The 14,663-nt window shown below is 42.7% G+C and overlaps 1 protein-coding gene and 1 long non-coding RNA gene across 20 annotated transcripts in view; one reads left to right on the top strand and one right to left on the bottom strand.

Annotated features, from left to right (window-relative positions):
- The window catches only part of Trpm3 (transient receptor potential cation channel subfamily M member 3), a 539,859-nt gene that overhangs the window by 81,287 nt on the left and 443,909 nt on the right, over nt 1-14,663 (bottom strand). For 12 of the 18 annotated variants that reach the window (XM_060387459.1, XM_060387502.1, XM_060387548.1 and 9 more), the window contains 5 exons: nt 12,866-12,966; nt 11,536-11,670; nt 8,254-8,304; nt 326-361; nt 37-177 (listed from right to left, as the gene is read on the bottom strand). In XM_060387459.1, the coding sequence (XP_060243442.1) occupies nt 37-177; nt 326-361; nt 8,254-8,304; nt 11,536-11,670; nt 12,866-12,966 (464 nt within the window). The remainder of the gene's footprint in view (nt 1-36; nt 178-325; nt 362-8,253; nt 8,305-11,535; nt 11,671-12,865; nt 12,967-14,663) is intronic. The other 6 variants (XM_060387480.1, XM_060387495.1, XM_060387508.1 and 3 more) reach the window with 1 other exon arrangement.
- The window catches only part of LOC132655241 (uncharacterized), a 72,424-nt gene continuing 67,472 nt past the window's right edge, over nt 9,712-14,663 (top strand). For both annotated transcript variants that reach the window (XR_009592981.1, XR_009592980.1), the window contains exons 1-3: nt 9,712-9,958; nt 10,762-10,911; nt 12,626-12,832. This is a non-coding gene — a long non-coding RNA (uncharacterized LOC132655241). The remainder of the gene's footprint in view (nt 9,959-10,761; nt 10,912-12,625; nt 12,833-14,663) is intronic.

Genomic DNA, 14,663 nt, shown 5'->3' with positions numbered 1-14,663 from the left:
CTCCCCAAACAGCCTAAGAACATGCTAGAAGCTCACCCTTTTGGGCCCGAAGAGATTGTGGTAGAGGGTCCGGAAGCGCTTGCGCGTGTAGTTGCAGCGGTAAGCCCCGCCCATCAGGTACTCGATCACCAGGCCAATGTCTATGAGGCTGATTCTGTAGTCCGGGGGCAGGTTTCCCTGTTAGGGAGGAAGGGCACAACAAACCCAAAAAAGATGGTGTGGTTTACTAGGAGTTCATTGGCAAGTGTTCGGTAACTATTTTAGAGTAAAAATTATATTGAAAACAGAAACAAGAATGTATTATTATGCTGGTTAATTAATTCACCTTAAAATAGATCCAACCGAAACCTGGATACTCTCGCTTGGAAAGAAGACATAAGTTAAATAAGAAGATGCGGTAATCGCCGGCAATAACAGAAAATCAAATTATTTATTCAAGTCTTCAGCTGGGGAGAAAAAAACACCAGTGTAGCAGAGAGAAACACAGTCTAGGCAAGGCAAGGGCTATCACTCCCAGCGGCTAGACGCAGGCTCCCCTGAGCTCCTGAGCCCTCTCTGTCTCTGACCCAGGCCTGCTTCTTGCAGGCCCTTAGTTTTCTCCCCACTCACAAAAGGAAGACTCCTCTCAGAAAGAGTGTCGCCACCAGGGTGAGGACCACTTAGACCTAAGTCTACCTGAACCCATTACCTCTGTTAGCTGGTCACATGCTCTGCGCTGGCTCTGCCCCTCCTTAAAGAACAGATTGCTAGGACAGGATTTCACAGTGTCAGAATGGAGCTGCAGTCATGTTCCTTGTGCTTAAGGTGTGCGTGTGTGTGTAACAGAAGAAGAAATTTTAACATTGGAATAAAAGCTTTCACAAAATTAAGGTGATTTTGTCACCTTAAGTTTCAAAACAGCTTAGTATTGTTGGGAGAAGGACACAGTACTAGGATGGAAGCCAGGACTTTGTGCATGTTAGGTAAAGTGTTTAATCAATCAACTGATCAATTAATTAATTAACTAATTTTTTTTTGAGACAAGGTTTCGCTGTATAGCCTTGGCTCTCTTCGAAGTAGATCTGTAGACCAGGCTGGCCTGGAATTCACAAGATCCATCTGTCTCTGCCACCAAGGCACGGGCCACCACCGCCTGGCTAGAAAAGCATTTTAACATTGAGGCACATCTCTAGTCAAGGCAGCATTTCTTAAGGACCCAGAAGTAAAGTATGGTGAATCTTTCATCTATCTGTCTGTCTGTCTATCTTTGTCTTTGTTGTTGTTTGTTAGTTTTTTGTTTTTTTTTGTTTTTTTTTTTTTTTTTGAGTGCTCATTCCAAGGGTAGAATACAGGGACTTATTCTTACAGATGGTTCAGAAAAGGACTCCGAGCCCAAGGAAACTGCTCTGTTAAGTCAAGGAAGAAGGAATATACAGTGAATTCCAAAGGACATGGAAGACTGGCAGCTCTTGCTAGCTGGCCTAATTTCAGATGCATGACAGCATCTTCTGCCAGTATCACACACGCTGTGGAGAATTTGGTCACCATGAGGAGGTTTGGGCTGCATCCTGCCTACTTGAGTGCTTGGGCCCAGTGTGCCTCATTACTTCCTCTGTGTGAATTCTGATGCAAGCTTGAGTTTGTGGAGCCTCCTCTCTACTACCGAAGGCTTAGGAGGCAATGGCAGTCTATGTAGGGACCTCCAGAATGTGATGTGAGAGTCTCTGTCGGTAGGAAATTCATTTAATTGGTTAAAGCTGGTTTCAATGTAGCCCTGTCATTAAACTGACAGTTTTAGACTTCCCTGAATATTTCTTTTTATATTTCCCATGCTTTTTATAATGCATAGGATGTGGTTGGGTCTTGGAATTTTTGCTGTTGAAAATATGTATCAGTGAAACTGATGAAATAAATTAATGTGTTTGGCATCTAGCCTGGGACTGGACTTTTCGTGTTTTATATTTTAAGATTTTATTTATTTAAAATGTTGTATCCGTATGTACACCTACATGCCAAAAGACAGCAGTAGGAAGTATAGATGGTTGTAAGCCACCATGTGGTTGCTGGGAATTGAACTCAGGACCTCTGGAAGAACAGTCAGAGCTCTTAACCACTGAGCCATCTCTCCAGCCCCCTTGTGTTATATTCTTAGTAACAGAATTAAGTAGCTACACCCTGGTTGGGATAGCCCCAGTACACCAGAAAACATGGCCTGGACCACATGGGGCATTGCATCTGGAATTCAGTGGCGGTTCTTGCTGTGAAGGCATGGAGGGACAGCTGGTCTGAGCATAGGACTTCGCTGTTGCTCTTCACATCTCCTTGCTGTCCAGCTCTGTCCACTTGGTTCTGCAGGTCCCTTTGCTAGCACTCCAAGTCCAGGTTGGGATCTAAAGTGAGGTGGTTCTTTATTCTGAAATTCGTTAGCTTAGTTGTCCTTCAAGAAAGTGTCTTTGCCTTCTTCTCTCCTTTCTTATGAATGCACTCTTTAATGCTTATGCACATTACTGTGAGAAAATCAGGTGTGAGCATAAGTTTGAATTTTACACATAACACACCAGTAGTGTCTTAAGGCCAATACTGAGTGGTATTGTTTATGAATTTGAAGGGTCTTTAAAATATAAGGACTGTCAGAAAGGTGGTAATGGTAAAACTCAAAGAAATATAAATTTAGCGGCAGATATTTTAAACATATACTTTTCTTCATAAGGGGCAATTATTGATTCATACTTCCAAGGAAGGGGGTATACTTTGCCATGTCAGAAGACATTACCTGACATTAAGTTCGAAACAGAAGAAACTTTTTTTTTTTTAATCTTTTAAGCTTTGGGTTCTATAGGGCTGAGGAAATGGCTTGCATTCTGTTTGAGAGCAAGGGAACAATGCCTGCCTACCAGAAGCCTCTGACTCTTCCTCAGCTCCCTGTTTCGGTGAGCTAATGCAAAGAGATCAAAGTAGATGGAAAGACTGGAGGAGAAGCTGTCAGATGTTCTTGTTTGTAATGTCATGAAGAGGGAACATTTACTTTACTGAGTTTGAAGTCTGCCTACAAGGCTGATGGCATTTGTTTATATCTCCATGTTTCTTGCTAGAAGAATGAAAACCTTTTAGGAAAGGACAAATAGATTTCATAAATAAAACTCAGATGTAATTTTAGGCCTCTTGAGGTAACTGTGTCCTGGGTAGACTCTAAAGGGAATGGCAGCCTTGAGGCTGATGATCTTGACTTGCTGTGGTTTGAACATATCAATGATCTAGCATCTGTATTGCTTATCCTAGGACACAATTGTTGGACAGAAGGGGAGTTTGCAGGTATTTATGTCAATATTAGCTCAACCCTATGTGAGCCTGTATCCTTTTCTGTATCCCACTTTATGCTCTAAAAATCAGGTGGCATGGACCATTGTGACACAGGTCTCACCTGCCTCTGTAAGTCCAACTGTTAACCAGCATCCTTATCTGCTTTTATTATCTACTGCCACCCAGTGGGCAGAGACCCATGTGCAAAGTGTTCAGTGTTGATGTCCCCTGTTGTTTGGTGTGTGGGGCTTGGGGTGGTCAAGGGAAGGACCTGCGTTTTCACCTCACTTGCTCTGAAGAAGACTGAGAGAGTGAGTAGCACCTTGCATGCGCAACAAGTAGAGACGACAGCCTTCTGGAGGAGTCTTCCTTTGCTTTGGATCTTTTCAAATTAGAAGTCAAAAAACGATACCAGAGTCATTCTTATTCTGTCTGCTGTTCCTAGTACTGTCCCACCCTGTGGGTCAGGACTTTGGTAATGGGCAAAACTTCAACAATGATTTCCCATTTCATGCCTTAACAATACAGGGTAGGTCCCAAGACTCAAATGATTTAATAGAGAGGGTTGGGAAGCAGGTTGACAACTTGAAAATGCTGTCTTCATGCTATGAACGATTACTCAAAGGGAAGATTTAAGTCATGCCATGCTTAAAGGTGTCCTAGAGAGCAGTTCAAACTCACAGGTTGCATCTGCTCTTCAGACGAGCTGTCTAGGTGTTAGCTCATGGTATGGCTGTCAGCTCAACTGCTCATAACAAGCCTTGAGAACAAGACTTGGGGGACAGGCTTGGTAAGGGGAAACAATCACTAGGAAGGACTCAGTCTGGGGAGCGCTCAGGGGAAGAAAGGGGTTACCCATGGTTTGGTAGACTAGCAAAGTAAAAAACCAGACAATTGATTATTTTAAGAATAAGAATGCTCCTACAAATTTGCATGAATTTAGCATATGGGCTTATGAAAATCTCCTTTCCTTACCCAAAGTTTCAGAGACCCTTCTTTCCTTCCTTCCTTCCTTCCTTCCTTCCTTCCTTCCTTCCTTCCTTCCTCCTTTCCTTCTTCATTATCTCCCTCCCTCCCTCCCTTCTTCCCTCCCTCCCTGCCTTTCTCTCTCCTTTCCCCTTTCTCTAGTTCTACGACTCTTGACTCTTTCATATTCAGCAAAACTAGGTCTTAGTTCCCATATAAATGAACTTCAAATCATTTTCATTATACCACAGCCTCTGTATAGCACTCAAATCACCCTCCTCTGGTGGTGAAGGATAGCACAGATAATCTAAAGTATTAGTACATTTCATCGAAGAAAGAGAAACTACTGTTTAAAACATCCCGGAGCCACAGATTGAGCAGACAGCTACTAAAACAGCAGGTTATATTTTACAGAAGTGCAGACAGACTTGAGCTGCTAGTTTAATAGGAAAGCATGAGTAGAGTCAATGGATTTATGCATGAAACTGCTTCATAGAATTGGTTCGGTTTATATCAGTTCGAACTTCTGGTGGATGAGGAGTGTAATAGCACTTCTTTATCACATTGCTTCTAGATTGTTTTCTGGATACAAAATCATTTGAGATCTTGAGATTAGCTTGGAAGGATTTCTCCTCATTCTTTTTGTTGGTTCCAAAGAACAGCTGGACTTGTGGATAATCTTCTGGTTGGCTAATCTGGTGGTCTGATTATTATGAAGTGTATCCTTGGGTGTGTGAGCATCATTTGCATTTAATTTAGAGACATCTCACCAAATACTATGTTTAAGGATCACAACTGTGTTTCTAATTCATGAACATGTCTTTGTGTCTGTATGTATGTATATGCACACACATATGTTGTTTAGATTATGACTACTGGTTGAAGCTTCCTACTACATATGTATATATAATATATTATATACACACATATATGTAAGGAAGGAGGCACTTATTATTATATTCTTTAATTTTGAAAATTAAATGTCCTAGAATATTCTCTGCATTTTTAACCTAGATTTTGAATCCCCTGAGTAACTACTTGGCCTAAATTAGAAAAAGTCATAGTCCTATGGGAACATAGAAGAAATTTGTGCCCAGCTGTTAATTTCTCTCCCTTTCCCCTCATTGAGAAACACAAAAGAAAGAGCCTAATTGTTAGCTCGTTTCATCTATGAACATAAACTGTTGACATGTTTGGTTCCTTTGAGGGTGAAAAGGCTAGCTCTCTCTTGGCTTTAATGGCCAGACATTCCCCTCATCAGCGTCTTCATTCTCTGTTTCTACTTTTTCCAGGAGAAGGAACTAAACACAGCCTTTGTCTTTGCCTTTATCTGACTAGCAGCCTCCTCACTGAGCAAAAGGGGAAACTGTTTTCTAGACCAGTTCAGGGCCATTCTGAGTGAGGTTTAAAGTCATTTCCTCTGGTTCCTAAATCAGAGAGTGAATGAACACTAATAGAACTATCTTCTTGCTCTATTATTCCTGTCACTCTTAAAGATCTGTTCCTAACAAATATCCTTTCTCCCATGTTCTCACCATCCTTTCCTTTCTTACCAATCTACACTGTTTTTAAGGTACATTAGCAGCTAAAAAGCTTTAGAAAGGGAAGGAAGTACGCTAAGGATACACTGCATGTCTTCTAATAGGACTTGTGATATGAGCAAACATAAGAGGCACAGACTTTCAGCTAGAGAGCAGTCTTGCAAAGTGGAATTCTATGGAGAAGAGAAGCTAATATGAGCGATCCTGATTATTTAACTCAAGAAACCCTAACTCCCCAAATCCCCTTGAAAATCAGGCAAGACCTAACTGCTGGGAGAGGGAGCAGGTAAAGTAGATGAGGGTCTTGTTCCAAGGCTTGGGCTGCCTGGTGACTGGGACTTGGAATCAAAGCATACACATCTGATCAGAAAGCCTCACATTCTAGCCGGACACAGACTAGTCTGAGGTGAGGAGATGGTATCATACTTATTATTTCAGAAATTCTCAAAATAATTTTTGAACACAGGAATCAAAAGCCTATCAAATAATATGTTGAGGATGTGGGACCCTAATCATCTGAGATTAGTTTCCAGAAAAAATTAAACCAGGATAAAAGGGAGAATGTATGAAAGAAATGGGTTTGTTGAAGGTACGGATACTAGCAGCTCAGAGTGGGCCAGACTGAGGAAAGCTGGGATCTCAGGAAAGTGGTGAGTCGGGGCTGCATAGGATCTGCTTCCCTTGATTTTAAGAGATACAGGCTTTGCTTACAATGTGGGACAATCCTCCATGATAGTTGTATGAAGATGGAAGAAAGGTTTGTAGCAGCAAGAAAACAAAACGAAACAACAAAAAACCAAAACAGTGTTTGTAGGGGAATGTTGATTTTGTTTTTGTTCTTATAGCCTTTACTCATTCTTAACAAAGGTCCAGAAGGTCAAAATAGTCCAATTATAAGCAGCTTTCAGGGCCTCTGACGCTTTGAAGAAAAATATTAAAAGTTTCTTACTAAGGGTCAATTCTAGTCGAGATTTCCTATGAGGCGATAGACTGACTTGCCTGGTACTTTTGTTTCTTGGTTGAGGGCTAGTTCAGCACAGGACTTTCTCTGAGGCCCTGATATATGCAGAAGGAACTTATTTCTTTGTATAAAGCCAGAAACATGCTTGGCAAGGCCAGAAATAACCTAGGTCCAGGTCACTGGGAGAATTGAGGCTTGCAATCCTGGGAAAATACCCTCCTTCTAGTTCTTGAAGGGCTGTGGTGATCAGCCACGGTTGCCGAGTCTGTGGTGCACTTGAAACATCCCGTGTTCCCTTTGGGTAACGTTGCTTGATTAGCTTTTCGCTGACTCTGTCCCACTGTGTGACAGTTCTGTACTGGCTCTGTCTCATTTCCCCCTCCTGAACACTGTGTATAGGTTGTTGTACTTAATAAGCTGGCTAGGCATATAACATAATGTGGGTAAGACCTCGTGATCCTAACTTGCCTAACTGCTTTGTCTCCTGATCCTCATAGTCCTTCCCCCCAGGAACCTGCCACTGAAGAACAACCTGCTGATCAAGGTTTAAGTATGTCCTTGGGTTCTGGCATAGTACCACAGCGTTCCTATACTGTGGGGAAAGTCTACAATTTCTGCTTTGTTCCTTGGAGTTAAAGGTTCTGAAGCCAAGCTACCCTAACAGGGTGGGGGGAAGACCGCTTGGGGCAAAGGAACAAGCATATGCTGAGTTTCAACATAACCTTCCAATGTTCAATTTTAAATGAGAATATTATGCAGCAATAACAAGGAATTGTAATTCTGCCTCAGACAGTCTTTGTGAAGAGTAGATCAATAGGTATATAGAAAGCCTATGTAATGCTGCGTGTCTCATTGCTAGTGAGCCCTGGTCATTGCCTATTTTCCTTGATAAAGGCTGTGTGGTGATGTTAGCCTGTTACAAATCACTGAATATAGTCATTACCTCCTTACCCTTCAGCCTCCTTTATAAACTGAATGACTCGAGTGTACCTATATGTACATGTATATATAAATCAGTTGAATAGATGGGTATAAAACATATTTTGGAAAAATAAAGTGTTGAGAGAGTGGAATGTATAGATGATTTTTCTCAGCTATTCTAACTACACTTCATTTGAAGGTAGATAGGATGTTGTCAGGAGCTAGCAGGAAGGTACATATTGTGGCAAGGTACCATGGAGATTAATTTCCCGAGCAGTAAGGAACAATTGGAAAGATATAGGCAATGGCATAAATCCACGTTGGCATGGGGGAAAGCCTAGAATCTGCTATATAGAAAAGCGTTACATTCAACAAAAGCATCTAAAACCATGGCAACCGGAGGAAGGGCCACAGCAGCATTGTTAGCAGAGGTGTCTGAGCTACAAAGCAGATCACATACACCGCTCTGCCACGAAGGGAGCCAGCAGGGACATGGAGATGGGGCAGCTCATGCATAACAGATACTCTCTATCACAGGAAGCACTCAGGACAGGGCCTCCGACCTGTGGTCTAGAGGATTCTTACCTTTTTGACATCCCTGACCAAGTGGTACAATGTATTTGAGGGCCCATGTCTCTGAAAACGATAAAGAACAATCAAACAGTTTTTGCTAGTCAGGGGCTCCAGGTGGCGAGATAAGAGGGGGCTGGAAGGAAGGGTTCTGGCTGGTGGAGGGCAGCTCTTGTGCTGGGCCTTGTTCTAGCTGCTCAGTTGTATACACCACTTTGAAACCAAGACTGGCTGGGTTTTGGGTCACATGCTCTCCAGGGCAATGTGCTTGAAGGTCTAGGTTCAAATTTTGTAAGGCCGATTGTCAACTAATAGATATATGGGCCAAATGGTGCGGAAAGAACTAATTTTACAGCAGGAGAAAGCAGAGGGGGTTGTCATAGAAATGTCTCAGTTTTCTTCGGTTTTTCCAAGTTGTCATTGAAAACCTGTCTCCAAAAAGCACTGGCCAACTGTCTTTGCAAAAGGCCAGAAAGTAAATAATGAAAGCTTATGGACTATGCCATCTTTACTTAATCTATTTAGCTGTTATTATTGTATGGAAGCAGCTATAGATTATACATAAACAAGTGATCTTGGCCATGTCTCAATAAAATTTTATTTCCTGGTCCCAGAAAATTAAATTCCATATAATATTTTTTTAGGAGAGGGCTTTACTGTTAAACCCCAGCTGGCCTATAAAAAAAAAAATCTTACATCTCTCATCCAGCCTTCTGAGTTTCTGGGATTACATGCAGCTGCTACTATATTTGGCCAGATTTTGTAAATTTGAATATGTCATGGAATTTTGCGTTCCTTTGATAGTTTCAGCCATTACATATAAAAGAGAGTCATCCTTAGCTCCCAGGCTGTACAAGAATCGTGGGCTGCCATTATATTTTGGTGCTGGTTCTCTGACATCCGACTTAAGGAAAAGTCATAAGCTCATTGGGGAAAAAGGTCAGGAAAGGGTATGTATCTATTGAGGCCAAGAATAAAGTAAATGATTTGTTGTTCTGTAAACTTTCAGGCGCGGAGATGCTAAGCAACTTACAGAATACCCAATGAAATTTGAATTTCAGATGCGCAATGATGCCCCATGCGATGCTGGGAATATACAGTCAGCCCTCCACATTCGTGAGGTCCGTGTCTGTGGAGTCCACCAAATGTATCGAAAATATTTTGGGGGAACTGTGTCTGTGTTGGACATGTACAGGTATTTTTCTTATCATCATTCCTTTCTGGCTATTGATTACGTATATGGTGTTTACTTTGCACATGGCACTGTATGTCAGAGCGCAAAGTCTCTGGTTTAGCTACTTCATTATTTAGCTTCATTATTAGCTTCCAGGGAGAGGCTACTTAAAAAAAAATAGGATGATATGTATAGGTTCTATGAAAATTCGATGTCATTTGGATGAGGACTTTGAGCATCTGAAGTTTTTTTTTTCTTTCTTCTGTGTAACTCTTAGGATGAACTCCACAAATAAATGAAGGACAACCCTACCTATGTAACAACCATTGCTCATCTGAAACACAGATTTGTTGGTGTGCTGCAGTTTTTGGCTAAATCTGGCAGCATGATTAGAGGATCTAGAACAGTGATAATGTTCTGGGGCTGGTGTTCCTGGTCCCAAACCTGGGTGTGCATATAGCCACCACAGAGCTCACTGTGATTTGGTGGTCGCCTCTCTAAAATGTGGATCACGATATGACCTCATCTGATAGGTCTACTTGACAAGTAAGTAATGCAATACTTCTTTATAAAGCTATTTAAAAAGTACGTAGCATCCAGTAAGTGCAGATATCATTATTGATGGCATTTACTGTTTCATAATTCTTCTCAACATAGCACTTCAGGTGACTACTACCTGACTAACTGTTGATGGGAATGAGGAAACCTGTTGGCTTAAAGTCCAGGAATAGGATTCTTTCTTTCTTTCTTTCTTTCTAATTTCTCTCTCTCTCTCTCTCTCCCCCCTCTCTTTCTTTCCTAGGCTTTGGAATGAACCTTTCCATGTCCATAAGTCTCTAACTGACATCTAAGTCATGGTTCCCAGGTGTATTTATTCCTTACTGTAAATCTCAGTGTGTTGAGGCAATACAAGTCTGCAGGGAAAACAGAACCCTGGATCCACTCTGCCAGCCGACTTTCCTCCTACAGTGGGGTTGAGATGAAACAGGCTGGTATTATCTACCTCTCGTTGGGAGCAGTCCATAGCTCTATCCCATTGCACCCAGGGTGCAGGGACAGACACTGTGGCCAGTGAGTGGAGAGCCTCTGAGAAGAGGCTTACATTAGGTACTGGGGTCTTTTTATAGTTGTTGTTCAGAGATTTAGGATCTTCAGTAAACTACCTAGCCTCTCTCTGTCTGTGGTTTATACTTTTGTGACTACAAAATTCATGCTACGCTTCATGTTAGTACAGCATTGTGGAGAGGGGCAGTGATTAGGTTACAAAGGTACATTCTTTGTAAGCAGAACTGAGGTCCAGACAGAAGAGGGTTCACACTTTTGTACCTCCAACCTTTCTGCCCTAACAGCGCAGTGTTGGTCCCTTCCAGTGGACACAGGCTGGAAAAAGGAAATGGCTCTCACTAGATAATGAACCTACTGGCACCTTGATCTTGGACTTCCCGCCGCCAGAACTGTGAGAAAGAAATACATGTTCTTCATAAATTACCCAGCCTCAGGTATTCTGTTGTAGCAGCACAAATAGACTAAGACCGCCTCAGTTTTCTCATCTGTGAAATGGTAAAAAACAATATCAGTTCTTTACACTTAGTTGACTTTTTTAGTGAATGCTGCTGCCAAGGATAACCACCACCATGAAATGTTTTTGGATGACTCCAGGGTATTTTATACTATCACGGGGGTAAAAAAAAAAAAGAACTTCCTAGCTCTGAGGATGACACAATGATACAGGATACTTAATCAGCCTCATTTGACGGCTGGTCCTCTGCTAAATTTGTCTTCCCCCCACCACCAAGGCTTACCGAGTACTTGTGTTCTGACAAGAGAGTTGGTTTGTGGTTGTGATAGCGTCTGAGAACAGTGCCCTCTGGTGACCACTACACCTTTTGCCGAAAATGCTGACAACTGAGCAGTTAAAACAAGGGAAGTCTTGGTGACTTGGTGTCTTGTTGTCCAGCCAGGTGTACGGGAGTGCATGTGAGGAATGATACATGCATTACAGGAGAGACAGGAAGAGAATCACAGGCACCGCGGGGGTGGGGGTGGGGGTGGGGCGCAAGGCAGGAGGTGGTAAACAGACAGAAGAGACACAGACACTGAAAGGCATCTTAGCTTGGCCCTACCGTATTGTACAGCTCCTCTAGTCTGGAGATGGTGAGAAAACGGTGCATGCTTACTCCATTCTCTATGAGTAATTTCACAAAATCCACTCTGTCCAGGACTAGGGCGTCCAGCATGGCTTGCTCCAGGGACCCTACCTGTAATTGGAGATATTCAGTTAGTCCGCCCGTATCAGAGAAGTGCTGTTCCTTGGTGCTTTAAACAGCTTAACGATGTCTGCGAACCTCCAGAGACGCCACAGAGAGCCAGCACCCCCACCTCAGGTCTACCCCTGGTCCTGTAGGTCATGTCTTGGGAAACAGAAGTCAAGGCCTGCAGGTCTAGAAGCCGCTTTCTCCCCTGAATCTCTTTCTTGTTCTGGAGGCCCAGGACTCCAGGTTTCCCTCGGGACGGATGCTCTGGCTAGTTCCCTGCAAACGTCTGTAGAGGTAGGGCGGGACCACTCCCTGCCAACATTTTCTTCTTTCTAAGGCTCTGATGAGAGCCCTGGCTGACTCGAGGATAGGAACTCAGGTAAACAGAGCTGAGGGCCCAGTAGGCGGGGACAGGAGTGTAGGTGGGTAGAGGACACCCCCGAGGCAGGCTGGTGCCATGTACTTTAAGAACAACATATTTTCTGGTGGGAGCACTCGCCGAGATTTGTATCCCTTTCACATTTTTTTCATTTCCTTTTAAAATCCAGATTCCTTGACAAGTATGCCCCCAACTAGCAGTCTCTGAACTCTCTGAAGACAGGTGCTCAGTGGTGGCCGGAGCTCCTGGGGATAGAAGGTTCAGAGAGTCTTAACTTCCAAGCAGCTGTGGCGTGCGTACATCACCACATTTCCCAAGCTTTTTTTTTTTTTTTTTCAGCTAAGTGACGGAAAAAAAAAAAAAAAAGCCATGGACAGCTATAAATAGCTGGTTGACCTGTGTTCGGCCACCAGGACCAGACGGTACCTGCTGCACACAGAGGCCTGGCTCTGTCGCAAACCAGCATGCACGTGCCACCTTTTGGTGGCAGCAGCTTCCTGCTGGCCCAAAAGACAACCAGAAGCATACGAATCCTCGCCTTCATTTATTTTAACTTTGTTTTTATCCGTGTCTTTAAAGAGAGAATAAGAAGAGGATTCGCGTCCAAAAATTGCTCAGAGAAGAGCCAGGGAGCATTTGGTGTTGCGCTTATTTACATCTTCCACTAGGTGGCAGCATGTTACCAAACACGAGAGCTGTCTCCCAGGCCACATGCTGTGCCATGCAAAAGGAGATCTCTCCCCTACCACCTTCAAAGACTCCATAAATTCCACGGGCTTCACAAAGGTAAGGACACATGTGTGTACATATATACTCTACCGGCCACTGTTGCCCATAAATAAAGATCTGGCTGCGAGCGATGTCAACTCTGTTCCAGGCTAAAGCTAAGCTCAGTTGGTCTGGTGCAGATGCATTGGCTCCTGTATAAAAGAGGGCAAGAGAAACAGTAGTTAGTCATGCCTCGAAGACTCTGTCCATCACTCGTCTATCAACCCCCTTCCTCAAGAGCAAGCGAAGGAGATGTGCGACTCCATTCCACTACTGACATTTTGAGGGAGGAGCCTTCTTTGCCAGTGTTTTACTGTGCACTGTAGATTAATTAATTTTAAAACAAACCAGGTTCTGAAGAAACTTTGCTGCCTCTGTCGACCTGGGGCTGTCTGCTGAGTGACAAGTTCCTTGAGAGCTTTGGGTTGCGCTCACCTTCACAGGCCCGCTTTGGTGTCCACAGGTTGATGTAAACCCATCAATGTGTAAGCCACATTCTTGGAGTAAATTGATTACTGTTTGAAATAATGCCTGTTAATTTTACTTATGCAGAGAATTTCCCATTAAGAAAACCACTTATCTTCTCAGATAACAACAGGGATTGCAAACTCATGCCAGGGTGACTGAAATATATGGAAATGTATGTTACTAACTCGGAGAAGGAAAAAAAAAAAAGCAAGCAAAGGTTCACTGGAATCCTAGTCAGAAAGTGGCATTTCTTAACTGCTTATTATTTCCCTCTATTAAAAGCCTAAGGTTTTGTTTTAATTGACACAGTAAGTGCATGTTTATGGGTTAATGGTGTGACATTTAGGCACACGCACACTGTGTATACAGAAAGGATTAGAATCACTCGCACGGAGAGCATTTGTATGTGGATGCTGAGAACATTCAATTCCTTCTATTATCAATTTTCAAGAATATAGTCAGTTGTAAACCCCAGTTTTCCTCCAGTGTGACAGCTCAGTCAATGGCATCCCTCTTAACAGGATGTACCCTGGACACATTAAACGCCCCTCTCTACCTATTTCTTTCCTCCCACCACCCATCTCTCTGATGCCGTGAAATCAATGTTTAGTTTCCAAGTCTAAGGGGAACTTTCAGTGTTTGCCTTTCTGTGGTAGATTTTTTTTTTAAATTTGTTTGCTTTTGTACTTAGCTCACTGTCCTCCATTTTCATCTGTGTTGCTGCAAATGGCATGTTCCTCATTCTTTTCTGGCGATTAGTATTGCATTCTGAATAAATACCCTGTATTTTCTTTAGCCATTCATCTGGTGACGGACATCTGAATTGAGTCCATAGCCCGAGTCTTGTGATGGTGCTGACAAGAGTATGGATGCCCCTTTGCTGTACGGATTTCATTTCCCTTTGGCATGTACCTGGTCACAGGATAGCTACGTCACACAGCTATCCCATCTGGTCTTAGTTTTCTGAGGAAACAAACCTCAGTGCTCTTTTCTCTAAACATGCTTTTGTAAGGTTTCTTTATTTTGTTTTATATGTGTGAGTGTTTTGCCTATGTGTATGTATAATACCGTGTGCAGGCCTCCTGACTGTCAGAAGAGGGTGCCAGATCCTTCAGAACTGAAGTTATAGTGCTCTGAACTGCTGGACAATCTTTCATCATCATCCCAGGCCTTTCTTCCTTTCTTCCTTCCTTTCTTTCTTTTTCTTTCTTTCTTTCTTTCTTTCTTTCTTTCTTTCTTTCTTTCTTCCTTCCTTCTTTTTAAAATATAGTTATATAAATTTAATTTTTAGCTTCAGAGAGAGAGAGAGGGAAAAGAAGAGGGAGGGAGAGAAAGAGGGAAGTAAAAGGAGAGGGAGAGAGGGAGAAGAGGGAGCGACTTT

This window comes from Meriones unguiculatus, chromosome 1 (assembly GCF_030254825.1).
Source record: "Meriones unguiculatus strain TT.TT164.6M chromosome 1, Bangor_MerUng_6.1, whole genome shotgun sequence".
Classification (NCBI taxonomy): Eukaryota; Metazoa; Chordata; class Mammalia; order Rodentia; family Muridae; genus Meriones; species Meriones unguiculatus.
Note: the sequence above shows the minus strand (reverse complement) of the source record. Positions and strands in the feature narration are given on the sequence as shown.